The 27,874-nt window shown below is 44.9% G+C and overlaps 2 protein-coding genes across 10 annotated transcripts in view; both read left to right on the top strand.

The window, feature by feature from the left end:
* On the top strand, window positions 1–25,359 carry TMEM229B (transmembrane protein 229B). 7 transcript variants are annotated; one of them, XR_008973585.1, is made up of 5 exons: window positions 1–140; window positions 4,396–4,767; window positions 13,962–14,073; window positions 14,830–14,913; window positions 15,126–17,456. XR_008973585.1 is itself a non-coding variant. In XM_057420042.1 (4 exons), exon 4 carries the CDS (start codon window positions 21,077–21,079, stop codon window positions 21,578–21,580), a length of 504 nt encoding a protein of 167 aa, XP_057276025.1. In that variant the 5' UTR covers window positions 7–140; window positions 13,962–14,073; window positions 14,830–14,913; window positions 21,051–21,076; the 3' UTR covers window positions 21,581–25,359. The 7 variants fall into 7 exon arrangements, 6 of the variants coding, with proteins under 6 accessions (XP_057276023.1, XP_057276024.1, XP_057276025.1 ...); XM_057420042.1 differs by lacking the exons at window positions 4,396–4,767; window positions 15,126–17,456 and adding an exon at window positions 21,051–25,359 and having other exon boundaries at window positions 7–140; XM_057420040.1 differs by lacking the exons at window positions 13,962–14,073; window positions 14,830–14,913; window positions 15,126–17,456 and adding an exon at window positions 21,051–25,359.
* Window positions 21–27,874, top strand: part of RAD51B (RAD51 paralog B) — a 458,657-nt gene continuing 430,803 nt past the window's right edge. For all 3 annotated transcript variants that reach the window (XR_008973584.1, XM_057420030.1, XM_057420028.1), the window contains exon 1: window positions 21–140. The gene's annotated coding sequence lies outside the window, so the exon portion shown is untranslated. The remainder of the gene's footprint in view (window positions 141–27,874) is intronic.

The following is a 27,874-nucleotide window of genomic DNA, read 5'->3' as shown; positions in this document are numbered from 1 at the left end:
GGTCACACACACCTGGTCTGAAAACAGCTGGCATCTGAAACAGCTTGGACTTGCTGGAGGTAACCCAGTCGACCTGCGAATGGTGTGAACCAGGACCTGACCAAGAAGCGGGAGAGCACCAGGATTCCTCCCTGGAAAAGGTAAGGGCTGGAGGGTAAAACTGGTGGGAGTGCACTCATGAACCAGAAAACCAGAGCAGTTGTACAGAGCTGACTGCATTGTCAAGTGGGACCTTTGAAATTTAGATCTGTAGGATGTATTAAGGATGGCAAGTAATGTGAAGTTATTTCCATCAGATTGCTTTCTGGAAGTGTAGGATCGTAATTTGGATACTGCCCTCAATTTCTGTCTGCTTTGAGCCACATAATTCCAATTGGTTGCAGTTTATATTGCCAAACTTATTCCAGTGTTATTGTCTCTTTAAAACCTCACAGTCAAATACCCTTAGGCATTTAAAACAATCGGGACAGTGGAGCAGTATCTCTGAGCTAAACCAGAGCAGTAGGTAAAGAGCAGAGGGTTGCTCTCTTCAGTAATACAGGAGCACAGGTGTGAGTTGGATGATGAGGAATCTATTCCTGGCCCTAACAAGTAGTGCAGTCTCTGCACCTGATTCACCAGTGTATTATGCTGCTAGTCTTTTTAGGCTTGTTTTGCCAGTCTCTTGTCTGTTACGCTTCCACAGAGTGGATGTAAAATGCTATCAGATTGAAAGGGTGATTTTTATCCCAAAGCAAAACTTTATATTGATCCTGGTAGATGGGTTGGACATTGTGGGAATAGAATGGCAATCTTCAAATCCTGTAGGGGTTTCAGAGCACTCTGTGTGTCTGCAGTGTGTGGTGGTGTGCCCTCACAGAAGGTTAAGTGAAAGTGCCCTGATACGGCTTGCAGTGGTTCAGGCTTGCAGTGGTTCAGGCTTGCAGTGGTTCAGGCTTGCAGTGGTTCAGGCTTGCAGTGGTTCAGGCTTGCAGTGGTTCAGGCTTGCAGTGGTTCAGGCTTGCAGTGGTTCAGGCTTGCAGTGGTTCAGGCTTGCAGTGGTTCAGGCTTGCAGTGGTTCAGGCTTGCAGTGGTTCAGGCTTGCAGTGGTTCAGGCTTGCAGTGGTTCAGGCTTGCAGTGGTTCAGGCTTGCAGTGGTTCAGGCTTGCAGTGGTTCAGGCTTGCAGTGGTTCAGGCTTGCAGTGGTTCAGGCTTGCAGTGGTTCAGGCTTGCAGTGGTTCAGGCTTGCAGTGGTTCAGGCTTGCAGTGGTTCAGGCTTGCAGTGGTTCAGGCTTGCAGTGGTTCAGGCTTGCAGTGGTTCAGGCTTGCAGTGGTTCAGGCTTGCAGTGGTTCAGGCTTGCAGTGGTTCAGGCTTGCAGTGGTTCAGGCTTGCAGTGGTTCAGGCTTGCAGTGGTTCAGGCTTGCAGTGGTTCAGGCTTGCAGTGGTTCAGGCTTGCAGTGGTTCAGGCTTGCAGTGGTTCAGGCTTGCAGTGGTTCAGGCTTGCAGTGGTTCAGGCTTGCAGTGGTTCAGGCTTGCAGTGGTTCAGGCTTGCAGTGGTTCAGGCTTGCAGTGGTTCAGGCTTGCAGTGGTTCAGGCTTGCAGTGGTTCAGGCTTGCAGTGGTTCAGGCTTGCAGTGGTTCAGGCTTGCAGTGGTTCAGGCTTGCAGTGGTTCAGGCTTGCAGTGGTTCAGGCTTGCAGTGGTTCAGGCTTGCAGTGGTTCAGGCTTGCAGTGGTTCAGGCTTGCAGTGGTTCAGGCTTGCAGTGGTTCAGGCTTGCAGTGGTTCAGGCTTGCAGTGGTTCAGGCTTGCAGTGGTTCAGGCTTGCAGTGGTTCAGGCTTGCAGTGGTTCAGGCTTGCAGTGGTTCAGGCTTGCAGTGGTTCAGGCTTGCAGTGGTTCAGGCTTGCAGTGGTTCAGGCTTGCAGTGGTTCAGGCTTGCAGTGGTTCAGGCTTGCAGTGGTTCAGGCTTGCAGTGGTTCAGGCTTGCAGTGGTTCAGGCTTGCAGTGGTTCAGGCTTGCAGTGGTTCAGGCTTGCAGTGGTTCAGGCTTGCAGTGGTTCAGGCTTGCAGTGGTTCAGGCTTGCAGTGGTTCAGGCTTGCAGTGGTTCAGGCTTGCAGTGGTTCAGGCTTGCAGTGGTTCAGGCTTGCAGTGGTTCAGGCTTGCAGTGGTTCAGGCTTGCAGTGGTTCAGGCTTGCAGTGGTTCAGGCTTGCAGTGGTTCAGGCTTGCAGTGGTTCAGGCTTGCAGTGGTTCAGGCTTGCAGTGGTTCAGGCTTGCAGTGGTTCAGGCTTGCAGTGGTTCAGGCTTGCAGTGGTTCAGGCTTGCAGTGGTTCAGGCTTGCAGTGGTTCAGGCTTGCAGTGGTTCAGGCTTGCAGTGGTTCAGGCTTGCAGTGGTTCAGGCTTGCAGTGGTTCAGGCTTGCAGTGGTTCAGGCTTGCAGTGGTTCAGGCTTGCAGTGGTTCAGGCTTGCAGTGGTTCAGGCTTGCAGTGGTTCAGGCTTGCAGTGGTTCAGGCTTGCAGTGGTTCAGGCTTGCAGTGGTTCAGGCTTGCAGTGGTTCAGGCTTGCAGTGCAGTGTTTTCCCTGTTGTGGATAAGGTTCCATGGGTAGGTCATGCACAGTACTTTAACTGGGAACTTGCTTTGAATATGTAGGTGCTACATACATAAAATTTAGATTGATGTAGCACTTTCCTCCCTCAGCCTATCCTCTATCAGGGGGCTCATTAACCTCTATGGCAGTGCCCAAGAGATCCTGTGCTAGGGTATTCTGTTGTCCCACTCTTGCGGAACAACATTCTTGTTCTGATAGACCCCTGTCCCTCTCAGACTGGGAAGCAGACCCAGTCAGCTGCTGAAAGAAAGCAGTAAACTTAATTGTGGCAGTGCTAACAGTGTGAATAGGCAGGGTCAGCTGCTGCCTCAAGCTCCAGCTGTGATCTTGCTGCCCATTGTGTAGCTGAATACAGAGCTTCAGTTCGTCAAAAAGTGTCATCTACTGAGCAGTAAAGTCCACGCCAGTGCTGCAAGGTTATGACAAAGTAAGTGTCAGCAGCTTCCTGGGAAGGCTACTGGTGATGGCAGAGCCAGTTTGTCAATGATGCACTTATGAGTAGTTCTGAAGAAAGCTGTCTCTGACAAGTGCTCTGGTGTATGGTACTGTTGCTGTGAGCAGAGCAAATGCTGCTGATCGCATGCCCTCAAGAACCATCAAAGGAAGCACAGACATCTATTACTGTTAAAACAAAAACTGAGCACTGTATGGGCACAGGACAACATAGATCCATTGACAGCAGAATAGGACTGAATTATTGACTCCTCCAGTGCCTCCGGTATGTTCCATCCACTCAGGCTGTTCAGGATGCTGTCTGCTGGAGATGCAGACAGATCTCCTTCCAAAGCCAGGGCATAACCCTGCAGACTATGATCACCACTCCACTCAGCTTGTCCTCCATGAGACTGGCTTGTGTGTGGTTGTGACATCCAAAAGGACACAGAAGTCACCTTTGGTCTTCCTGTGGGCTGTTGGTAGGAACTCTTGTGACATCAATGAAACTGGGCTGTGTCTGGTAATGCCAGCGTGGAATTGGCTTTGAGGTGAAGGCAGTGAGTTAGGACCAAGATGGAAGCACTGACTACTCTGGCCCATTTTGCAAAAGGGAGGTAGTGGGGCTGCAACTTTTATGTAGTATGGCTTTGGGTTTTGTAAGAGAACTTGTACTATGTCAGTTTGTGCCTAGCTCTGTCTTGCTGAGAAGCCAAAGTGTCTTAAAAGTTCCCTGAGCACAGACAGGATTTTTCTCACTGTGGAGAGGAATGTATTTAAATGGCTGTTTGGGAGCATCTGTGAAATATGTTTTTCACAACTTGTTTACTAATGGGCATTTGTCTGTGTAGTGGTTGTCAATTGGCAGCTGAATTTGAAAGGCACCGAGGACTTATGGAGCTTCAGGGACTAAATTCTCCTCTGATTATTCCATGAACTGCTCTAAGCTCTGGTAAGGTGTTGCTGAAGGATTGTTCAGAGGCTGTTCCTTGGCATAAAATGCACATACTTAGATGCAGAGGGGTTTTACTATACTTTTTTTTTCTTTTTTCTTTTTCTCTCCTGCTGGTTGGTATGAAGATTTCTTCAGCCATTTCACATACCCAGGCTGCACCATGCATTCTGTATTGCAGACTTTTGAGCATTTCCCCCTATTTTCTTTCAGCATCTTCCAGAATTTCATTGGTGTTATCAATGCTGTTCCCAGCCGCTAAGAAAGAGAAAAAATGACTGCTACTGCTGAACCCAGGACACTTGGCTATTAGGTTTTTGATGAGAGGTGTTCAGATTTTTAGTGTGGGAAAAGCTACCTGTAACTAGCAACTGCTGCAGAAATTATGGGCTTCTTTAAGCAAAAGTTTAACTCTTACGTTTACAGCTGTCTTGTAACGTGCCCTACCCCATTTTGAGAGCACTTCAGATGTTCTTAATGAACTTTGAGGAAACAAAGTGAATGGTACTTCAGTCAAAACAAGACACCACAACTTGTGTCCAGAGCAGTTTTCAGCTTCTCTGGATTTGTCAGCTAGGTGGATTTGCTGTACACTGAGCTGCCTTTGGAGTTGTCCTAGTCTGAAAGCTGAGTGAAGCTCTGGAAGCTAAGATTAAAATCCCAGACTGTGTTTGAAGAATCCTCACTGAAAGAAGTGGTGGAAGCATCCTGGGGGGGGGAGATTCCCCAGCTGGGTGAGAGGTGGAGTAGGTTTCATGAAGAACGATCTCAAGGAAGTAGGGGTTGGTCCTGAAGCAGGTAAAACATGTTTGTCCTCCTGTGGTCATGACAGAAATGAGATGATGATAAACTGGAAGAAACCTTTACCTTATGTTATTGGTTTGTGTTTTTTTAATCAGCAAAAGTAGATGAGCAGGCTGTGGATTTGTGGTTTCCATAGTGATATAGCTGTGAAAGCTTTTGCACGGCTGAGCTCTGCCCTCGCTGCAATCATTCTTGAAAGCTGTGAGTATTCAGCTTTCCTGCCAGGAAAATGTAAATATACATCAAACATGGAAATGGCTGAAAATGCAACTGCATGCTCATGATTTGATATATTTGCTGTTACCTGAGGTTGTGGATGTTAGGAAGCTCATCTCCATTGTGGCTTATTTCTCCTTTGTCCATCGCTCTGCACTGAAACAGTGCATGAGACTGTTGTAATACTAGAGTTCTTGCTGGATGTGTTGACTTGTATCCTTTGTTTTCTCTCATCTGTACATACACACACATTGCGCAACACTGATGCCTGTGACTCTGCTCACTCACACTGATATCAAACATGCACTGATCAAGAAACATAAGCCTAACTGCTTCAGGGCATGGTAACTTATTAGAGCTCCATTCTGTGAAGCTTGGAGAGGTATACTTCATGTATATATCTTCATGTACACTTCATAGCCATCGCGTCCCTTGTTCAGTGGCCACTGAAATGGGCTGCATGTGACATGAAATCATTGTTTATTTTAATGGTCATTTTGAGAGCATTTTAATAGTCAGAACATATGACCTTGGGGGAATTTTTGCCTGTAGAGAGAGCTGTTTGTGACTCTGAATGGCTGAACTTGAGAGCTGTTAAAGCTGGCTTTCAAAACAAGTCAGAGTATGGAATTTTTCAGCATCCCAGCTGATGGCTTATCAGTGGGTCATAGAGGTAGAAAAAGGAAAATGCTCAGTGTGATAAATGCTGGATGCACACATCAGATAGGCGTGTACGAGTCCTGCGCGTCCACTTGTATAGTCCAGTCTTCATCAGTCACTGGCATTTGTACATCTTCCTTTTCAGTCATACTGCTGCTGGATGCTTCTCTTGTTTCCCTGAACAAATCTTCCCCTACCTTCAGCATTTGTTTTGCTTGTCTAATGGATGTAATGGGTCATCTGTTCCCTTTATAGAAAGGAATGTTAATTATTTTCAGAAGGCTAATTAGGTTGCTAATGAGAAGCTCTACTGCAGTAATATTTCCTTTAATTACTCACTCTTAAGTGCTGTACAGAGAAGCTTATTGAATATGCTGTTAAATATAAATGCTTGTATCTGGCGTAGAGATGCACCTTCAGACTCCCTGAAAGAAATGCTTTGGTAAACTTGGGAATCCATGTGACACAGATGACTGAGCAAATAAGTCTGGTCGTGAGAGCCACCTAGCCACCTTGTTGTGTAGCCTTTTTGACTCCATCTGATTATGGTGTTTCTGCAAGTGACTGGCTGCAGTTGCTCTCTGTATTCCAGTTTTGCTTGACGGCTTTTGGCAGTATCGGTAACCAATTGTGCTACCTGCCAAACTAAACTATAGTTACGTGCAGCCTTCACACCAAATAGTTTAGTCTACTTGGCTAGATGGCAGCCAGAGGCACAGGGGAGTGACTCATCCAAGGTCATGTCCCAGATCAGGGCTAACCTGGTAATAAAGCGAGGGTATCATCAGCCCTGTGTAAGGGTGCTGCACTGTTTGGCCCTTTGTACCTCTCTTACAGTAAGCTATGCTGACCCCAAGACTTACATCAATTTGGATATTGCTTTGTGAGGAACACAGCTGCTCAACAACCCTATCCATGTATTGACTTTAGGAAGGTCTTTTTGGTTAGAATCACAGAGTAGTTAGTGTTGGAAAGGACCTGAAGATCATCTAGTTCCAGCCCCCTGCCATGGGCAGGAACACCTCACACTAAACCATGTCACCCAAGGCTCTGTCCAAACTGGCCTTGAACACTGCCAGGGATGGAGCATTTACCACTTCTTTGGGCAACCCATTCCAGTGCCTCGCCACCCTTACAGCAAAGAACATCCTCCATATATCCAGTCTAAACTTCCCCTGTTTAAGTTTGACCCCCTTACCTCTTGTCCTTTCAGTACAGTCCCTAATGAAGAGTCCATCCCCAGCATCCTTATAGGCCCCCTTCAGATACTGGAAGGCTGCTATGAGGTCTCCACGCAGCCTTCTCTTCTCCAGGCTGAACAGCCCCAACTTCCTCAGCCTGTCTTCATATGGGAAGTGCTCCAGCCCCCGATCATCCTCGTGGCCCTCCTCTGGACTTGTTCCAACAGTTCCATGTCCTTTTTATGTTGAGGACACCAGAACTGCACACAATACTCCAAGTGAGGTCTCCCAAGAGCAGAGTAGAGGGGCAGGATCACCTCCTTCGACCTGCCGGTCACGCTCCTTTTGATGCAGCCCAGGATGCGGTTGGTTCTCTGGGCTGCAAGCACACTGACGCTGGCTCATGGTCATTTTCTCGTTGACCACCAGCCCGAAGTCCTTCTCTGCCCAACCTGTAGCTGTGCCTGGGATTGCTCCGACCCAGGTGTAGGACCTTGCACTTGGCATGGTTAAACTTCATGAGGCTGGCATCAGCCCACCTCACAAGTGTGTCGAGGTCCCTCTGGATGGCATTCCTTCCCTCCAGCGTATCAACCGAACCACACAGCTTGGTGTCATTGACATACTTACTGAGGGCGCACTCAATCCCACTGTCCATGTCAACGAGAAAGATGTTGAACTAGACCGGTCCCAACACCAATCCCTGAGGGACACCACTCGTTACTGGTCTCCAGCCGGACACTGAGCCATTGACCACAACTCTTTGCGTGTGGCCATCCAGCCAGTTCTTTATCCACCGAGTGGTCCATCCATCAAATTGATGTCTCTTCAATTTAGAGACAAGGATGTCGTGTGGGACAGTGTCGAATGCTTTGCACAAGTCCAGGTAGATGACATCAACTGCTCTACCCCGTCCATCAGTTCCGTAGCCCCATCACAGAAGGCCACCAAATTGGTCAGGCAGGATTTCCCCTTAGTGAAGCCATGCTGGCTGTCACCAAGCACCTTGTTGTTTTTCATGTGCCTTAGCATGCCTTCCAGGAGAATCTGCTCCAAGATTTTGCCAGGCACAGAGGTGAGACTGACTGGTCTGTAATTCCCCGGGTCATCCATTTTCCCCTTCTTGAAAATGGGGGTTATAGTTCCCTTTTTCCAGTCATTGGGAACTTCACCTCACTGCCATGATTTTTCAAATATGCTGGCTTAGCAACTTCATTCACCAGCTCCTTCAGGACCCGCAGATGGATTTCATCAGGTCCCATATACTTGTGCACGTTCAGGTTCTTAAGATGGTCTCAAACCCAATCTCCTCCTGCAGTGGGCCTAAGGTCTTCATTTTCACAGTCCATGCGTTTGTCTTCGAGGGCTTGGGTGGTGTGGTCAGAGCATTTGACCACAGTGAAGACTGAAGTGGTGAGGACTGCTTCTCCATCAAGTCCGGGTTGCTACTTGCTTCTCTCCTTTTTTCATGCTTTGTGATAGAAATGTCAGTGCATTTTAGAATTGTTCTGAGAGTACTACTGGATTCTAGATGATATTTTAGTTTTAGTACTTCCAGCGTAAGAGGTGTTGAGTGGATCTCCAATGTCCCCTACTTTGTGATTGCTGAGCCTTCATGCAGCTCTGCAAAAGAGGTTTGCATTATGGCAGCATCCTCTGATGTCCAATTCCCAAGTCTGCTGTTAACCAGACTCTTGGAATTCTTTACACACCGTAGCTCTACCAGGGAAGATGGTGACAGAAGGCTGCTGAATGGGGGCCACTTCCAGGCATTAGATGATGTTCCCTGTGCTTATATACAGATCATTGTAGACCCCATTGGAGAAGGGGGGAAGGTCTGTCAGTGTTGTGAATGTGGTGCAAAACTTCATACGTTGTACTTGTGCTGTCAAAGTATGTAAGTGTGGGTGACTCTGAAGAGTGACTTGGGCATAAGAAATACCTGAGATAATTATTATCAGCATGAGTTAGCAAAAGTCATACTCCAGTTCTTTTCAGAAACAGATGTGCACTGGTAGAAGTATCTGTGCTCCACACATGCACAACTGCTTTGGCTGAGGCACATTCATTTGAAAGTTGACTTTGCATATGTAGCATTTAAGTTTACTTTGCATGTCTTTAGCTGTGGCAACTCTGAGACAATTAAGATACAGTGAAGTAAGTTGGTTAGCTACATTGTGTTTTCTAGCTTCTCTCTAGAAGCCTATGCACAAAGAGCATGGTTGAAAAATGTCAAGGTGTTTATTTTGAACACCTTGGCATTGTTATGAAGTGTTATGCAAAGTAGTGGATGTAGTGCTGTTTAGCATGTGTGTAATGTGGCGGGTTTCTTGTTGCATGTATCGAGACTAGTTATATAATGGAAGCATATTTAGGTTGCTTTACTTGTGGTGGAAGATAAAAACTTAAATTCTTACTCATCCTACCAGCAGTTTATTGCCTAATACCAACTGATTGTCATAAAAGTCGTTAAATGCTGCAGGTTTGTGTACCTCTAGAAAGAAACGGACAAGCTCTAGAATGGCATGTGTTCCTCTGGGATTGTCAACAGTAGATGCATATTTGGACATGAAAATGACAGCTTTTAAGCATTTTACATAAGCAGGAACAGGATAACATATGGTGCCTCTCTGGTTCCATTTGTTATGGGTCATCTGATACTTGTTGAGCAGATTTTAAAGATGGTTTACAAAGAATTTAGGGCTTGGGGGTTTTAGAGAGGGCTTTTTTTTGGTGGCCAGTGTGAGCAGTATCAAACAGTTTTAGATAAAACTGAGGAATTCTTTTCTAGTCTTATCACAAGACAGTTCAGTTTCCAGCACACAGATGAGAACTGGCATCTTTGTTCAGCTGGCTCTTTGCCGAGAGGCATGAAGTACCTATTGCTGCCCTGAAGGAAAACAAGATAAAGAATAAAAGTCTTGTTTGATAAGACCTGAAATTACCCTATGTAACCTCAGGTATTTCACTGAAGTGGATGAGTGCTGCACATGCTTTAAGCACCTCCGAGCAGGTACTGGAGAGATGCAGGAATTGAAGCATCAGAAACGCTGAAACTCTAGTTTTGTCTCCATCTCTAGCTATCTTCTCAGGCTTTAGTAACTACTGATGGGAGCCTGTGGAGATAAAGCTTGTACATGAAAGACCTTTTTAAGCGCCTGAAATTCATGAATGAATTTAGTCCTTTGTGTGTGTGCGTCTGACGTTTATATGAAATTCAAAAGCTAGTAAAACTGGGTCATGCAAATAATTAATTTGCTAAAATGGTATCATGGTGCAGTAACAGTGTGAGGCAGATTACTGGAGGCTGAATCTCAAAAGAAATAAGTCGCTGTCAGAGGTGTGTTTCAGTCAGTGAGAGCTCAGTGACTACAAAAAGGAGGGATCAGCTTTTTGCCACTTAACAACTGTGTCTCCTAAAATAACAAGCAGTTGTTTGGAGCATATCTTTAAACTTTTATCTTCAGGGGATGGCAAACTAAAAGCTGAAAACAGGAGTTAAGGGCACCACAAATGAAGAGCTGGCCAGAAAGTTCCTGCCAGAACTTAGTATGACCTTGGGAAAGCCCTGCCCTGGCTGGGAGCTTTTTGTTCATTAATGGGACAGGACACTCTTCTCCCTCCTGGTCAAGGCCATTCTGTCTAAGTACAAAAGGACAATTACATGGTAGCTGGGTAGAGGCTAGGGTTACAGTTCAATGGAAAGAAGCCAGTAGAATAACCCTTCCATTAAAAGTCCTTGCCTGCTTTTGGATGAGACTCCAGGGTGGCAGGCTTGCCTCCATGCTGCAGAGGACTGCACAGCCGTGGTCGTTTTCTGGTTGTGCTTGCCAGGCCTGTGGGGGACTAAGTCCTTTGACCAGGTACAGACTGCAGTAAGCTTCCTCTTAACAAGTCGACAAACATGAGTGAAGGCTTGGTACTTGACAGAAAGAGAAACTATGGGAGGTGTTAAGGATGAACCGAACTTCATGGATGGGAAGCCATGGTCTTACCACTTCCTACTACACATTCTTGTCCGAGGGAAGGGACAGCACCTCTTCCAGGGTTTCAGCTGAGAGTGTTCTGCGTTTCACAGTATTTGGCCACTAGGCTGCCATAAGACTATACACAAATAAGCGTCTTCTGGGAGCTAGGGAAAGTATGTTCAGCTCAGTATTCCCTTCTCATCAAAGATCAAGTGCAACATGGTTTTTGAAGGAGAGATAATACATTTTGCAGGGTCAACTGATGTTGTGGATGGGTGAAAGGGGCAGTAAGTTTCAGACTCGGGCCATCTTTGGTGAGATCAGAGACAAACCTGATACTCAAACAGCTTCAAGCCCAAAGTAGTATGATCAAAGTTACTGAAAACACTCTGGGTCTGCAGTAGCTAATTCTCCCTGGCATAAGCATTTTGCTTCTGGAGCCCAGCATTGGGGAAGAATGATATGCATCACATCCCCAGCTGGACAGAGCCACTGGGCCACAAACTCCTGCTCCTTTGCATTTGTGTCCCCACATGTTCCTGGGGCCCATGTCTTACCACCACAAACCCTTTTGTAAGGGGAATTCAGAGTTGGTGAAAAAGTACTGTCTGGACTGTCCAGAGGGACATACGTGCTTTTGTAAATGAAAGTGAAGCTCTAACAGTGAAAACGTGAACTTTCTATGTTGTGCATCAACATGAGTTATTTGTTCTGGAATGAGCAGCTTCTAGAGCCAAGTAAAAGAATCCAGAGTCAACTGGTGTCTGACCTGTCTGGGGACCTGGGCCAATTGGTGCCCATGTTTGGATTGTGAGAACGTGTTGTCAATCATTGGGAATTAAATATTTATGAGAAAAAAAATGAGCTGTGTGTTTTGAAGCTTTTTCTTTTTGAAGCCTGAAAACCAGAATAAATGTGATTCTGGTTGCTAGTTCTGCAGCAGCAGTAAATAAGAAAGATGACATGGCATGATCTTTGAGGCAGAGGCTGTGTTTCCATGTGTGTTTGTGCAGACCCATGGTACCCTGATTTACTAACACCTGCTGGTAGTAATATTAAGGGAATATATGTCTTACAGTACCCTGATTTACTACTACTCTGCTGGTAGTAATATTAAGGGAATATATGTCTTACAGTGAAGTATTCTGACACAACTGAAGATGCAAGAAGTTCAGCTGTCTTAAACTTATACTTTTGAAAGGCAGGATGTTCAATTTTGTCTATAGTGCTACCATCTAGGACAGATGTATGCATTTGGAACCTTCAGCCAGTGATGGGTGCTCCTGCAGGGCTGTGACTGCTGGAGATGATACACAAAAGCCTGTGTACATAAGCTACAAAGATGGAGTGTTTGTGGTTGTAACCTGAAGGCAAAGCTTCCTGATACCTTGAGGAAATAACAGCACTACAGCATAAAAATGAAAGCCTTCTTTTGCAAAGATGTAAATAGCAACGAAGTACCCAGCACAGTGGAGGAGTATGTCTGCTGTGTAGGAACTAGGCCCTGAAACCTAAGTTTTTTTTGCCTTGTTATTCAGGAGAGAAAAATTTGACTGGTCTACAAAGATAAATTTATCTGAGTGATGCACTTACAGGCTGCTGTTTGTTTTCTGAATTGAACTAAACCTGAACAATGGAGTGCAAAACTTGCCACTAGTTTATTTGCACATACAATATATTTGAGTGCTGATTACACACTTTGCAAGCCAGTGATGACATGATTAATCCCTGTGTTAATTGATGGGCATCAGTCAGAGGAACTGTGGGAAACTGCTCAGTGGAGGTGCCTTTCCTGGCTGTAGGCACAGTTGTGTACTTGAGTATCTGTCAGACATGGTCAATAGGGTTGAGATTTATCCTCTTCTACCCTTCTTTTCCAGGATGTTTCTAAACGAGGACCTGTGTGAACTTAGCTCCACAAGGATTTCTTTGGTGAAAAAGAATAATTTAACAATCTGCTGAAGTTTTTTCCATGGGGGTTGTTAGGGAGAAACTTGATGAATCATAGCCTGGTGAACAGCAGATAGCATACCTGGTTCTTTCACATCTTGGCAGAAGTTTAATGTTGGGAAGGAAAAAAAAATTATTTATCTTCAGGAGGGAAAAGGATTTTCTGTAGAACTGCTATCAAGAGGACTCCAAAAGGGGAAAGGGAGAAGAAAACTTTTTGGCGGTTTTGGCCTGTGTTTCTGAAGGTGCTTTAAAGAGTACTCTTTCCTGTTTCATCTGTCTTTATGCAGTGCCTTACGCTTGCAAGGTCTAAACCTAAATCGGCTTAGACCAAGAGGTTAGGTTTCGTTATGGTCTGCAGCGTTTTGCTTCTCCTAGGTGAAGAGTGACTGTAGTTGCTAGCTGCAGGTGTTTACACTATCCAGTTACCTACTATCAGTTGAATGCTGGGAGTTTGTAAAGGCTTGTGTGCTGGTGAAGGGTAATACAAGGAGAGGGAAAGGATTCTTTACAGTTGTGTATATGCTGCAAGAATTTCCAGTAAAAGAAGCAGCTCACTGTCTGAAATACTGCTTTGAGTGTTACCTGCAACAAACAAGGAGAGACTGCCTTGGATCTGTTGATAGTTCTAAGGTTTTTCTTTCAGGTTTTGTTTTTATGTATTTATTTCTTTTTACACACACTGCTGTTATTCACAGATGTAAGTGACTTGGATTGCGTCAGGGCATTAGCAGGCTAGGATTTTAGATACTCTGACTTCACTGCCTTGATCATATTTTTCTCTGCCAAGCTTCATTTTCAATGTGAAATATGTTTGGATTTTTTTGTCTCTTCTCTTTTTATTTTCCTCCCTCAAACCTGGCTTTCCTCCATTGCATGCTGATTCTGGCTTGTTTCTGCAGATTGTTCAGAAGAGCTGGGCTAAGCATATTTAGTTGTTACGGATACTGACCTCTGAGTTGTCCAAGTCAATTTGTTGTTTTATAGCGTTGGAGTGAACTGGAGTGTTTGCTTTTCATTTTGCTTTGGAAAGAAGATGGAGCATTTGCTAAACGAAAAGAAAGAAAAAAACTAAAAAAAAAGCAAACCAACCAAACCCTTTTCAGAAAAGAACTGTCTGGCTTTCCATCAGCTTTAGAAACCATGAAAGATGTGTGATACATAATGTCTTGACCGTAATGTTGTCTCTTCTTTATATCTGTTGGCTCTTTAGTGACAGTGGAAAGGATATTGGCTGCAGAAAAATCTTGTGAACTCTCAGCATGTTCTCAGGATAAATTCTCTCTCTCTCTCCATTCATCACTGTTTCGAGTTGCCTTTTGCTGGTAAGCCATGATGTGCATTATGTTCTTTGAATGTCAGATTTGCTTCAGTCATCTAATGTGACGTATTAAGCCCAGGCTTTCAAAAATGGACATGAATATTGATTGGCACTGTGCTTGAATACATGGTTTGAAATTAAGAGGTCCAGCTCCCAGGCGCTTACAAGTCAGGCAGATGTCCATTGGGGAACAGTGATTACTCGCTCACACCTAGGCCTGCAGTCATGGGCTGTCAGCTTGGCGCAGCTTTTAAAAAATGGGTTCTAGAAACTCAATTCTGCTCTTACTGCGGAGAATGAAGTCAGCCTGGACTTACTGCCCAGGTTAAAATAATGGTAAATCCAGCAACTGAGCAGCCAGAACTGAAAGAAGGCTGATAGAGATTCTCAGGGCAGGTTGTGCTCCCCTGGACATGCCATCTCCTTGGGGGCAGACCTTCCACAGTACTGGCTCCCTCCTCTGCAGTATTAGTGGGAAGGTCTGCCTGCTCCAACAGTGGGGTCCTGGCTTCAAAGTTTCTGCGTTGTGTTGGGGCCATTTCAGGGACACTTGGGACCTTCCTGTTCACTTGCTTTCTTGAGAGTATCAGCAAATGCTGGGGACTTGGGTCAGCTTTTCCAGACAGAAGAGGGCAACAGGTGAGGCACAGGAGTCTAGCAACAAGCTTGGAAAAGGGTATGACCTTATCTGAAAGAGGTGCTAGGGAGATTTGGGGTAATACTTCTAGATGCCAAGTTCGGACTCTGTCATTTTTCACAGATTTGTCTTGCAAGTCTGGTGCTTGCTTGACTCTTGAGGGCTTTCAACTTCTGTCAGGAGCATACGTGACCCCTCTTGGTCACTGTAAGTAAAGAGCTGCTGCCTTTATTAGAAGGAATGGTCACTGTGGGCTAAGGTGTGTTTGTGTTAAGATGATGCTATGTGTGAGGCAGGGAATGGAAGGTCTCAGCTTTCTGCACTTCTGCTCCCATTAATGAGATCACAATAGCCAGAAAACTATTCTTTAAACTCTGTCTTTGTTCTATGATGCTGTGTTTTCTCTGTCCTCTGCAAAGCCCCCTCTACGCTCCCTGCCAAGAAAACCCTACCTCTCTCCTTCCTATTGTGAAATGATGCCTTCTGGGCAGCCCACACACAGGCATTACCGTAAGAACTACACTTCCCCATCCCTTTGGCTTAGTCTTGTAATTGGATTCATTTAATCTCCTTTTGTCGTCATTCTTTTTTACTGTATCCCAATTCTCTCTGGAACAGATTTGAAAGATAGGCAGGGATCAGAGGCTGCCAGCAGGTACAGGGTGAGCTGGGCAAGTGAACGAGGAGTGGCAGGGAAACAATGTGTCTTCTAAGGGCAAGGAGCTAGAGACGAAAATGAGGGGGAAATAGAGATTGGAAATGAGCTGTGCTTTGTTTCTTGCAATATGTGGCAGTGTGGGTGGAACTCAGAGGAAGGGAGACAGCAAGCATCCTGATGGAGTCCAGAGAGAGAAGCAGCACAAACAGATGATTAATATATTAAGAACTAACCAAAATCCCAGGGCTGCAGATCCATCCTGAAAGCGCTAAGAGTAGAGAATGGACATCAAGTCTGTATTTGGAGACATAGGTCTGTGGCATGCTTTTAGCTTCATTGCAGGGCTTGATTAATCAATCTGCTGGAACTATTCCACACTTCAGTACGTTTGAAATTCTATTTTCTGAGCCACAGTTAATTGAGGCTCTTAGTTACCTGAAGGATGAATATCTCCTCAGAGTTATGACTTCAGCACATAAATACTGCTAAGACTTTACTCGTAAATCTTTAAACACTGATGAACTAATGTCTTGGAGCCAAATCCAGCATCAGTGTTCTGTAAATCAGCAGTGCCAGGAGTGATGACACCACCCCCTGCACATATAGAATGCTCCCTTTGGGAGCACGGTCACCAGGAGAGGACAAACAGGGTATGGCACGGCAGTTGGCACAGGCAGGGTGAGCAGGGAGGGTCCAGAAGCCTGGCAAGCATAAGAGGTAAGGTCAGATAGTGGTCATCACGAAGGTGCTCAAGGATAGCATCCTCTTGGCAGAAGGCAGATTAAACAAAGTCCACTCCGCTGGCAAGATGCAGACAGAGGTCCCTCAAAAACATGTCCAGGCATCTGGCTGTAGTGAGTGCCAGAGCCTGTCAGTGATGTTATATGGTGGCTGTGCAAGATGTGACCAGGTTGATGATTTTGCTCTGTATGGTGGTAGAGCTATGGGAAGAGGTGGAATGGCTAAGGAACATAAGGGAATCTGAGGAGGATGTTGACTGGTGGAGCCGTACTCTACCATCCCTGGGAGAAGCAAGCCAGCCAGAGTGTTTTAGAGGAACTATTTCTATTTTAGCTGCTTGAAATATGATTTGATGATGATGGAAAGCATTTCCATAGCTTTGAATTTAGAAGATCCCTGTTTTCCACAAAACACCATAGTGTGAGCAGCCTCAGTACAAACATGGCTGGCCACATGCAGTCTCCATGACTCGTTTGCTCTCTGCTGAGACAATTGCATAGGTGGCATTTTCTGGTTTTCAGGAAGCCACTGCTCATCCCAGTATAACTGCCTCGGTGATGAATGTCTTCTGTTTTCCTCAGGAGACTGAATAGATACACATTCAGAGCTTTTTGGTCTGTATTACTGTGACTCCAATAAAAGTCTTGCATCACCAAGTTCAATTATCTGCTTGAGTCTTTTCACAAATCTCTATCTCTTACTGAATCCAGTGTTGGCTTTGTGTTTGGATGTTTCACTAATGTCCTGCAACTACTTTTCAGCTTGATATCATGAATAGCTGCCCAATAAAACAATACTTCTCTCCTTCATTTCCCTCTTGGGACCTTCTTGTGCTGTACTGCCTACCAGGCACCAGACAGCGCAGTATGGCTGGGAAATCAGATGCTTGGGAACAGCTGCAATTTTAATTTTTGTAAATGCTCAAGTGACTTGTAACCTTTATATTGTAGAGTCCCCAACTTGTGCAACGATGTGCTGTAGCTTGTTGCAGTCTCCCTAGGTATCCTCCATTCCCTTCTATGTCTTACTCTGTACTTCTTGTATTATTTTGAATAAAATGTTTTACAGGAGGACCTGTGATTTATGGATTTGCTTAGTGCTTAGCACAGTGGGACCAGTTTATATTTGGGCTACCACAGTTCAGCATCTGTCCTGCCTTGGGATACTCTTAATCAACAGACAGCATATGGTAAGAAGGAAGTTCCCATAGAGTTTGGGCTGACTGGGCATGTGTCGGTAGAAGACAAATATTGAGACAGTGTCAGCATGTTGATGCTGTTCACCTGGCAGTTGTGGTGAAAGGCTCAGGATTCAAAAGAAGTCAATAGTGGTCTTTGCAGTGGCTTAACTTGTGTTGCAGACATGGTCTAGATTCAGTTATTAGACTTCTAGTGTCTAGATATTTTGCAAAGTTTACAAAATAAGTAGGGAATAAATAGATAATAATTAAGTATGTGGTACAGAACCAGGGAAATGAAATCTTGTACAGAGGAAATGGTGTGGGGTAGAACAGGACGTGGCTTGTTGGATACGTTTCTGTGAGTCTTCGGCTTTAGTGGGCTGGTGTAAGACAATGGAAGTAGCTGTTGAGGGGATCCTTTGAATAAGAAGGGAAGGATCTTCTGTGCATTTGAGCTGACTTTGTGAACAGATTTTCAAATGACAAGGAACAGCTTACAGAAGTACTGCGTGCTGGGGTTGTTCCTTGCTAACTGTTCAAATACATTTCATGTAAAGCTGTAGAGGGAAATGCAAAGACTAAGGGCCACAAATGGAAAAGCTTAGAAAGGCTTATTGAAAAGAGAAAAACCCCATACAATCCCTGGCAGCTTAGTAAAACTTTTAGAATAATTTTCTTCCCCTGGACAGCGACATTCTGTATTTCCTCAGTGCAATAGGTATGACTTCTAAGGACTCTTCATCTTCATCTTTTGCTGTCTGTCTCAGATACAAAATATTTCTCCCTGCTGCAGCCATATATCCCCGTTCTGACAAAAGATATCTACAGCCCATTTCCTTCTTACTGCTTTCCTTTACTTCTGTACCTCTGACTATTAATTTGTTCTTTGTCATGGTTTAACCCCAGCCAGCAACTGAGTAGCATGCAGCCACTTGCTCACCCCCTGCCAGTGGGAAGGGGAGGAGAATCAGAGACAAGGTAAAACATGTGGGTTGAGATAAAAACAGCTTAATAGTTAAAGTAAAATATAATACTAATAATAATGAAAAGGGAGATAACAAAAAGAGAGACGGAGAAAATTAAAAAAAACACGACACAACCAACAAACAGTGATGCGCAATACAGTTGCTGACCACAACTTGCCCATCCCCAAACAGCAGTCAGCCCTTCCTGGCTAATTACCCCCAGTTTCTATAATGGGCATGATGTGCTGTGGTATGGAATATCCCTTTGGCTAGTTTGGGACAGGTATCCTATTTCTGCTTCCTCCTGACTTCTTGTGCCCCTCCTCACTGGCAGAGCATGAGAGACTGAAAAGTCCTTGATCAGGGTAAGCATTATTTTAGTAATAACTAAAACATTGGTGTGTTATCACCATTGTTCTCAGACTAAAGCCAAACACAGCACTGCACCAGCTACTAGGAAGGAAATTATCTCAGCTGAAACCAGGACATTGTTGAAATTATGTGAGAATGGAGGAATGATATGAGGATTCAAAGTTCTAAGCTCATCAGCTGTGCTGGCTGAAACTAACCAAGTAGCATTACATTGACAAACTTATTCTCCTCACAGAGAAAGTTTGCAGTGCCCTTTCTTTACACATCAGCTTCTTGTGGATAGTGTGGATGTACACTCCCTGCATATTTCTCATGTGCTCTTCCAGTACTGTCATGCAGGGTCTCTTGGGGCTGAACTGTTAGAAAATACGAGGGAATTCTTGGTGACACTTTAGTCTTTTACCTACAAGCTCACAATATACTGTTGACCTGATCTGTAGTAACTGTTCAGTGTCCTGTGTAAAATGAATCGTGCTGTTAGGAAATGGGTCTTTGTTCAAGGACCCACACCATATGAAGTGCCAAGACTGATTGTTTGGGTGTCCATTTAAGAGAGGAGTGAACAGGTCATGGATAGAGCTCTGTCCTTTTCAGCATAAATATTCCCCTGTGATATTTTGCGTATCAGCATGTTCATTATTATAGTTCCTTTTTCCTTATAAAATTTCTCTCACCTTGCATCAGAATTTTAGTTATACTGCATGTTAATACTTTGTTCAGAGAGGCATTTGCTCACAAGGCAGGGCATTGAACATTCTCTTTCCAGATGGCATTGGAATGTCTGCATGTAAAGTTAGTGTAGTCCTTTCCTAGCACTTTGTGCCACAGAACTGACAAGTGCAGAGCAAAAAAGTTAAATAGTGCCTGATAATGACTCAAGAGAAACCCAACTTGAAGGAGTAACTTTCTAAGAATGAAAGAGGTCAAATTCACCCTGTGGTGTAAATCTGTAAGGCTTCAGTAAAGTTATGCTTAAAATCAGTGACTGGGACAGTGACTGTAAGTGTGGCAGAGCAATGCTTAGGACCTGTAAATCTGTACAAAAAGTATAAAAGCATATTGTGCTGAAACAGTTCAGTGATAAGCAAATTGTGCCTTTTCAAAACCTCTTCCCCAAGTTTCTTCCTGTGGAGACAATTAGAGTTTGTTCTCATTTCCTACTTATCATGACTAACCACCTCTCTCTATGCTCAGCTGTTCCTTTTTATTCTCCTCCTTTGTGCTGTCCTGATGCCAAATCTGAATGGATTTCAATGGTTCTCTTGTGCTTTTTGACTTCGTATCAGGCAGTCTGACACCATAAGAAAATTATTTTACAAATCCTAGTCATATAATGCATGAGTTCTTCAACAGAAGAAATAACAGTTCAGCTGAATAATGGGTGCGAGGTGCAGTGTTTGACAGTGTAAAACCACTGAAGTTTTCTCCTCCAGTTCCCTTTCTGTAGCTCACATCAAAGCTTAGCTTTTCACTACAGTAAACATTTTGGATATAAAGACTGTTGGTGACAGCTGGAAGGGCTCAGGTTTTCAATGGTGTGTTTGTCTAATCTATTCCATATTAGAATCAGAAAAGTAGGGGACAGTGCTGTTTCTTGCCAAGAGCAAAAAGGTGATGTGTGCTCCTTGTGACACCATGGAATGGTTAGGGTTAGAAAGGACCCTAAGACCATCTAGTTCCAAGATGACTGTATTTTTCTACTGACTTGCAACCAATAAGTTTTTTGCCAGCCTCACCCCTGGCAAAGCCCTTGTACATGTCGAGTCCCTCCTTATCACCAGCGCAATACCAGCTGCATCTCACTTCTCAGGCAGAGCAGGGTATGTTGTCCAGGCCCATGCTGAGACTTGGAGCCTGGTAAGGTACCACCTTTCCCCAGAACTTGTTCAGCCTGGAGAAGAGAAGGCTCAGGATATACCTTCTGGCATAATATAGTAAGACTGTTGTTTTCCAATACCTAAAGGGGCCTACAAGAAATCTGGAGAGAGACTTTTTACATGGGGCATGTAATGATAGAGGAATGGTTTTAAACTGAAAGAGGGTAGATTTAGATTAGACATTAGGAAGAAATTCTTCCCCGTGAGGGTCGTGAGGCACTGGCACAGGTTGCCCAGAGAAGCATCCCCGCAGTGTTCAAGGCCAGGTTAGGCGGGGCTTGGAGCAATCTGGTCTAGTGTGAGGTCTCCCTGCCTGTGGCAGGGGTTGGAACTGGAGGAGCTTTAAGGTCCCTTCCAACCCGAACATTCTGTGATTCTGTGACTTAAAATTTGCTGTGGTAAAAATTAAGCAATTTAAAATTAACTTCTTTCTCAGATTTGTCCTTTGTGGATGTTGCCGGTTTGTGCGTGGTGCCATCATGAGGGCTTGTGACTTCTTTGTTGACTCCCCTCTCTCTTTCTCTCTCTCTTTCTCTCTCTTCTCATTTCAGGGTGCCTGCTGGGGTGTCTCACAAGAATGGCTGCAGCAGAACCCCTGACTGCTTTCTCCCGATGGTACCTGTATGCCATTCATGGGTATTTCTGTGAGGTGATGTTCACAGCTGCCTGGGAGTTTGTGGTCAACTTTAACTGGAAGTTCCCAGGTGTTACCAGTGTCTGGGCGCTCTTCATATATGGTACCTCCATCCTCATTGTGGAGAAGATGTATCTGTATCTCAAAGACAAGTGTAACATTTTAGTGCGCTGTCTCATTTACACGCTCTGGACATACCTCTGGGAGTTCACCACCGGCCTCATCCTGCGCCAGTTCAATGCCTGCCCATGGGACTATTCACAATTTGATTTTGATTTCATGGGCCTGATCACCCTGGAGTATGCCATCCCATGGTTTTGTGCTTCTTTCATCATGGAGCAGCTGGTTATCAGAAACACCCTGCGTTTACGGTTTGATGAGACTGCCGAGCCGGGGGCCCCCACTGTCCCCGTTGCCTTGGCCAACGGCCATGTGAAGACTGATTGAGCAGTGACTCGGAGCCGCACTTAGCAGTCTGAGAGAGCCCAGACCTCTGCCACAGACTCTCAGCTCTGGCTCTGACGTACTGCTCCTTGCTGTATGATAAGATTCATAAACCCCGTTTTTCTAATGGGGGTGTGCATGGGATGTACCAGACAAAAATGGAACCAATGAATTTTCTATGGATTTTACTCTTTGGGCTCCAAGGACCAGTATCTAGTTAGGTAATTTCTGATTTTAACTTATTACAGATGAAAGCAGTCCTTTTGCTTACACTTCTATGTGGAGAAAGAAGAAAAAGAAATGCTATGGTGGAAATAAATCCAAAAAGAAAAAAAAAAACAACTATTAAGTGGATGGGCATGGACACGCCAGCTAAGTTAGTGATTGGCTTACTCCATTAGGCAATATTCAGGTGCTTGCTTGCAACCAATACCTCCCGTGGGACCTGAGATGCTGCAGGAACAAGGAAGATCCATCTGCTCTTGAGAAGAACCTAAGACTGTCAGTCTGCTGGGGAGGTAGATGGTGTTCCCCTCATGAGGGGAGTCTCTCCCCAGGTTCTTTCTTGCACCATGAAAAAATCTGGTGCTGGACATCTTGCTGAATTTATACAGATCTTGTACTTTTTGAAATCTCAGTCCTGATTTCTCACTAGATTTTTTTTTTTCTTTTTTTCTTTTTTTAATAAAGGCCTTTTTTGCCAAGTGAATTTTACTGTAATCTGTGCAATCTGAATCTTGGCAAAAGGCACAAGAAATAGCATAAGTCTTCCCATCTTCTTTGTCCCCCCAAAGCAGACCTTGCCTGAAAGTCTGCTGCAGATTCCAGCTCCCATCTCAGCCGTGCAAACCTTGCAGAGACTGTAGAGGCCACAGAGGTTTTCTGTCTCCTTCCCAGGGATTCCCCTGTTTCTGGTGATGTCGATGACTTAGTCTGGCTGCAATCCATTGTATTTGAAGGTCAAAACCTTCATGTGGCTAACGTGGTATCTGGGATTTGGGCCTCTGGCACTGACTCTTGCCTTCCTTCAGCACTGACAGATGTATTCTGCTCAATTCTGGCCAGTATTCTCAGTGTATCAAAGTGATTTTCTTCCCAAATTCTGCTTTAAATAACCACAGCCATACAGTTGTGACAATAATTGGAGGCAGCAAGAGCTGTACCATGCTGCCTGATATGTTATTAAAAAAAACCCCAACACCCAAAAGTAAAAAAACCCTCTCTGAAGAGCAGTTCTGCATGCTCTGCCTGAGTGAGGTGTTGAGTTAGCAGCAGCAGGGGGGTGGAGCAGGAAGGAGTGCGGTGGCTCCATTGTACTTGCACCAGGGACAGTTTGAAATTTAACCTGTTGGGGCCATTTGAGGAGTACAGGGAAAGCTGTGGTGCAGGGAAGGTGCTTGACAGTGGCAGTCACAGGTTCATTCATTTGCTCTGGCAAGTCCTGGCTTTTGAAATTAGCAACAAACACAGAGCTTCCAGCTGCCCCATGTATCTTGCCTCTAACTGGTTTATGGGGAAGGTTTGCTGTAGTTGCCCTGCAGGGCCAGATTAATTTGAAGTGTTCTTCCATCATGGTCAGCAGAGATGCAGCAGGGATCAATTTGGCTTGAAATGCAATTGTGTTGTAGGATTGCACTCCTGCACTGGAAATAGCTGGGCTATTTCTGTGCTGGTGCCTGTCTGTGGTAGGGAGTGCTCTGCTGTGAACTTGTTCCTTGCCCTGGGGTACTCATTCCTGAGGGCAAAAGCACTCCTATCTCTGTGAGGAGAATTGTTTCTTAGTTCTGCCCTTAGGAAGGCAGTGTTAATCCTTTATTGTATCACACAGAGCAATTATTTTATCCCTTACCCCATCCTTCTCACATGGCATCCATTGCTGGCAATGGACATATAAAAACACTGGCGGCAAGGAGTTAATCAGATCTGCCCTGGGGTTTGCAATGTCTCCTAAAGCATCCAGAATACTTAGGTCAGTATTTAGAGTTCCCTTTCTATAGTTCATTAACTTAAAAGAGAACAAACACTGAATAGCTTTTTCTTTTTTGTCCATGCTGTGATGTCAGTATTGCAAGATCAGAGGAACAGGGTGGAGTTTTGATGGTCTTGGGTGTGTAGACCCAGCGAAGTAGTCACCTTACACTGTACATGGGGAAAAAAAAAAGAGATGAGATTTGTACGTGGGACAATGTAGATGAGCTCTACTGGACCAGACCAAGAAGTGGAAGGTGCAGGTGAGAGTTAGGATCTCCCCATTTTGGCCCTGGGTCTGTCAGGGTCGCTAAGCAGTGTATAAATAAAGCTGGGTTGTCCTCTCAGAGCATAGCTGAAGTGTGGAGTCATGCTGCCTCCTACACCACCCCTGCATCATCCGAAACCCTCAGCTTTGTAGAAACATCCTTGAGATCCCTGCTTTCTCTTTAGCTGTTGCAAAACTCTTTTTAAATGATTAAAAGGAGTTGGCAACATGGTTTGGTGACTCCCAGCTGCAGCTAGGGCTGGGGAAGGAGAAGTGGCTGTCCACAAAGCTAACCTGGTGCATGATAACAGTCATGTGTCTTTAGAAGATACTTCCTAAATGACACTGGTTTTGCTCAGTGATGTAATATTTACATGCTCAAACTACGGAGAGGTTTTCCAGCAGCATCTGGTATCTTACTCCATGATCCTTATTGCCTGTGCCATTGTAACAGTGATTGTAGTCTGCTTTCCACTGATGTCTGATATGTACCACCCAGCTATTGCATCCTCATAGAGCGGTAATTTACATCCAGAAGTGCACTTTACTTGCAGCTTGCACACCAGAAACAGAAATGGACCCTGCAAATTCATAAATAAAATAATTATACACAATACCGTGTACCTAATGCAGCAGCATTAGCCAGACTTCTCCTTTCTGAGCAACGTGGCTGCAGTCAGAGCTTTGTCTTTTCTGCAAAATCTCCCTTTTTAATACATGTGATGCTTCTTACAACATCTTACAGAAGTTCCCAGAGCACATTACCAGGGTCTCAGTGGCAGCTCAGCGAGAGCTCGGGGGCTGAACTGAGATTGTAGAGACATTTACATTGAGAAAAAGAAACGCACAAGGCCTAACGTTTGTTTGTGTGTCTTCCTTGGTAGATTAAAGTTGCCTGTTTTGAGTTCACCAGCAATAAAACCCCTTGTGATTTATCTCCCTTGTCCTAACGGCAGCAAGGAGAGTGGCCCATCGCTGCTTTTCTTTTCTGGGGGTGGTGGGATATGGTCTCCGGTCACCCCAAGATTCCAGTTTGTTTCCCTTCTTTTGCTTATCTCTTGTGTGGTCCACCCTACAGGATCTCAAAGTACATGATGAAATACAGAGTCTGGTGTCCTGCGCACAAGAAGCAGTTCAAGCATTACTGTGATGTCTGTTCATACTCCAAAGATCTTGCCAGAGGGAAACGGTTGATATACAGCAGGACCAGACTGTATTCTTGGTCTCTGGTGTTACGATTGAGAGAAATGTGTACATATGTACCAGGTACTATTGCGCCTTTGGTCTGAATGCATTTTGTAATTAAAGCAGAATAATCCTATCAAAGCTTTGCTTGACTAGTCCTGTGACTGTGAAAGGTAAAAAAAGACTGCAGGGCTTTAACTGCTGTGAGAATTAGGAAGTGGGTGACTGGAGTCCTCCTCAGTTCAATAGCAGTGCACTGCTGACTGGTTTTCAGAAACCTGCACAGGAAGAAAAGTGAATTCTTTGTTCACGGGAGCTTCTGCCCTTCCTGTACTATGAATAAAACATGAGCCACCACTAAGATGTGAACTGAAACCAAATGTTTTCTGGTTTAGTTTATCCTGGTCCCTCAATACATGCAACCTGTATTCAAGCGGGGGCTTGCAGACCAGAGTTTTTAGCTTCAGTTCTGCCTGCAAACTGCAGCTGAACCACCTGAGGAGAAGAGTACTCTCTTCCCCTTCCTTCCTGGACATCAGCAGCTGCCAAACCCCTCTGTGATCTGTCCTCTGTTGTAGAAGGAAATCTCTCTTATGGCGCTAGTCCTTGCTAAACCAGAAGCTGTTACCACCATGCGTCCCCTTGCCCCTCTGCTTTGACCCTGAACAGCCAAGTCACAGAGCTGGTGAGACCTCAGGAGCGTGGTGCCTGCTTGGCATATGGCCTCCACTAGTACCTGTCTTCCCTTGCTCCCATCAGAGTGTCCTGAGCCGCCCCTGGGGAAGGGACCTTCCCTTCCTTCCACCTCCCACCCCAGGGAATGGACAAGCTATGCTGCTGCCCAGGGATCTCGGCACCACTCAAGGTTTTAAGCTGACAGAGGTCAGTCTCCACTTGGGCAGGTGAACTTTGATTTTAAGGGCTGGTAAGGCTCTGGCCTTCAGGCTTATTACTGGCAAGTCATCTACAGGCATGACTATGAATTTGTATCATGGAATGGCTTATTTCTTCTAGGATGGGAGGGGTTTGCTCCATCAAGGGTTTGCCACTTGGTTTACTGCTTCGTGAACAAGAGGGAGGGTACAGAAGCAGGAGGTGCCCACAGTACCCTCTCTGCTTTTGGTCCCTGGGCAGCTGGCACAGATGCCAAGGGAAAAAGTGCTGTCTTGAGAGAAGTGCTAGGGAGGGCTGGGGATGTACTGGTTAGTTTGTGTCCAAAGGCACCACTTAGAATACAAAGCTATGCTTTTCTATGGGAGTCTTTACTACCCGCAGCAATGCAAAAGTTGTCTGCTTACCCCAAAGTACGATTGCCTAAACTTAACTCTGAAGTAGAAGGGATGTTTAAAATCTCTAGCTCTCTTTTCCTATAGGAGATTCCTGACCTACATCTTAGTGGAAAAATACACCTAGAGATATGAAAGCTAGTGCCTATTAAGCACTATAGGTACTAAAAGCCATACAGTTCTGTGCTCCATCCTGCTAAGTTAATCATGCTGAGAAGCAGAATACCTTGTCTCACAGAACATGCTGCCATGTGGCTATACCACTTTAGGACCTGAACAGTACAAACGCCTACTCAGGAATGCATTTTGCATTTTAAAATGTATTCTTAATTCCATGGGTTCCAGTGGAAAATGTTTGTCATGCTTAAGAGGGAGAAGACTGAGATCCCATATAAGCTTCATTACTACTTATAATTTACTTGAGAACATCTAGTTTAAAGTTTCAGCTACTTAACTGAGACTCTAAAGACCAAATGTGGAAGGTGACTTGTCACAGCCTTGGAGCACATCGCACAACTGCAGACTGCACTGCAAGTGGAGTCTGTGCAGCTCAGGTGCACAACCAGGATGAGCTTCCACCATGCAAGGGCTGTGATGAGTGCAGGGGGTGACACAAGTCCCGTTGGTGGCAGAGAGAGGACTGGTGGTGACATCTACATTCCCAAATCTTCAAGACCTGAACAGGTTGGAAGCCACTTTTCCAAGTTCTCTGTATTTGGGACTTCTCGTAGGTCTAAACAAACTGGCAGGTTTTCTGTTCTAAGGGAAGCAGACCATTTCCTGGACACCTTACACTGGAGTCTGGGCGGCTCACCTCTCCGTTTGTAGCCACTGGATTTTCTGATGTGAATGGCCTCACAGAATCTCAGAAAATAGCAAATTTTAAATGGTAATCCCGAACACTTGACATCAGCTTGTATTTATGCTTTAGTCAATTTAGGAGCTAAAGACCCCTAAGTATCTGGTGGGTTTTTTTATGCTGTTTGTTTACACTGTTGTGTGGTATGGTGTCCTGCTTTGATGCTATCATGAAGAGGAAGGAAATAGAAGCAATTTGCTCTTTAATAAAAATAAGTAAACATATGCAGTTGAGACAATATTTATTAAATATGTGAGCTGAGATATGCATGGTGTGGTAGATCTCTGGCCTTTCAAATATGGGACGCTTTCCAGTGCAGGAATTTTTCCTTTGTGGTTAATCCCTTTTGCAATGTATCTGCATTGCTACTTCAGTATGGTTCTATACCTAGTATTTTGGGGATACGAATAACAGTATTTGCCTTCCCTTTACAGTTTTCACTGAAGGATCTCTAAGTGCTTTTCACAAAATAGTGAAATAATTTTCACTTCAGGCCTTGAAGTAGGTCGGGATTAGCATCGATCAGGAGCTGTTGGAAATGTCCTGGCAGCTCCCAGGTGGTCATTTCAGAACTGGGAAAGGGAGTTTAACATTTTACCCATTCACCAACTTTCCAGATTTCAGGAGTGAGTTAATAAAGTTCCAAGAAAATTGAGGACCTGGGAAAGTGCTACCTGGTTTCCACCATCTGAATCTATCCCAGAAATGGTTTTGTATATCATCACGTCACT

Source organism: Pezoporus wallicus, unplaced genomic scaffold, assembly GCF_028554395.1.
Source record: "Pezoporus wallicus isolate ANWC-B61680 ecotype Strahan unplaced genomic scaffold, APGP_CSIRO_Pwel_v1 contig_5418, whole genome shotgun sequence".
Taxonomy (NCBI): domain Eukaryota; kingdom Metazoa; phylum Chordata; class Aves; order Psittaciformes; family Psittacidae; genus Pezoporus; species Pezoporus wallicus.
Note: the sequence above shows the minus strand (reverse complement) of the source record. Positions and strands in the feature narration are given on the sequence as shown.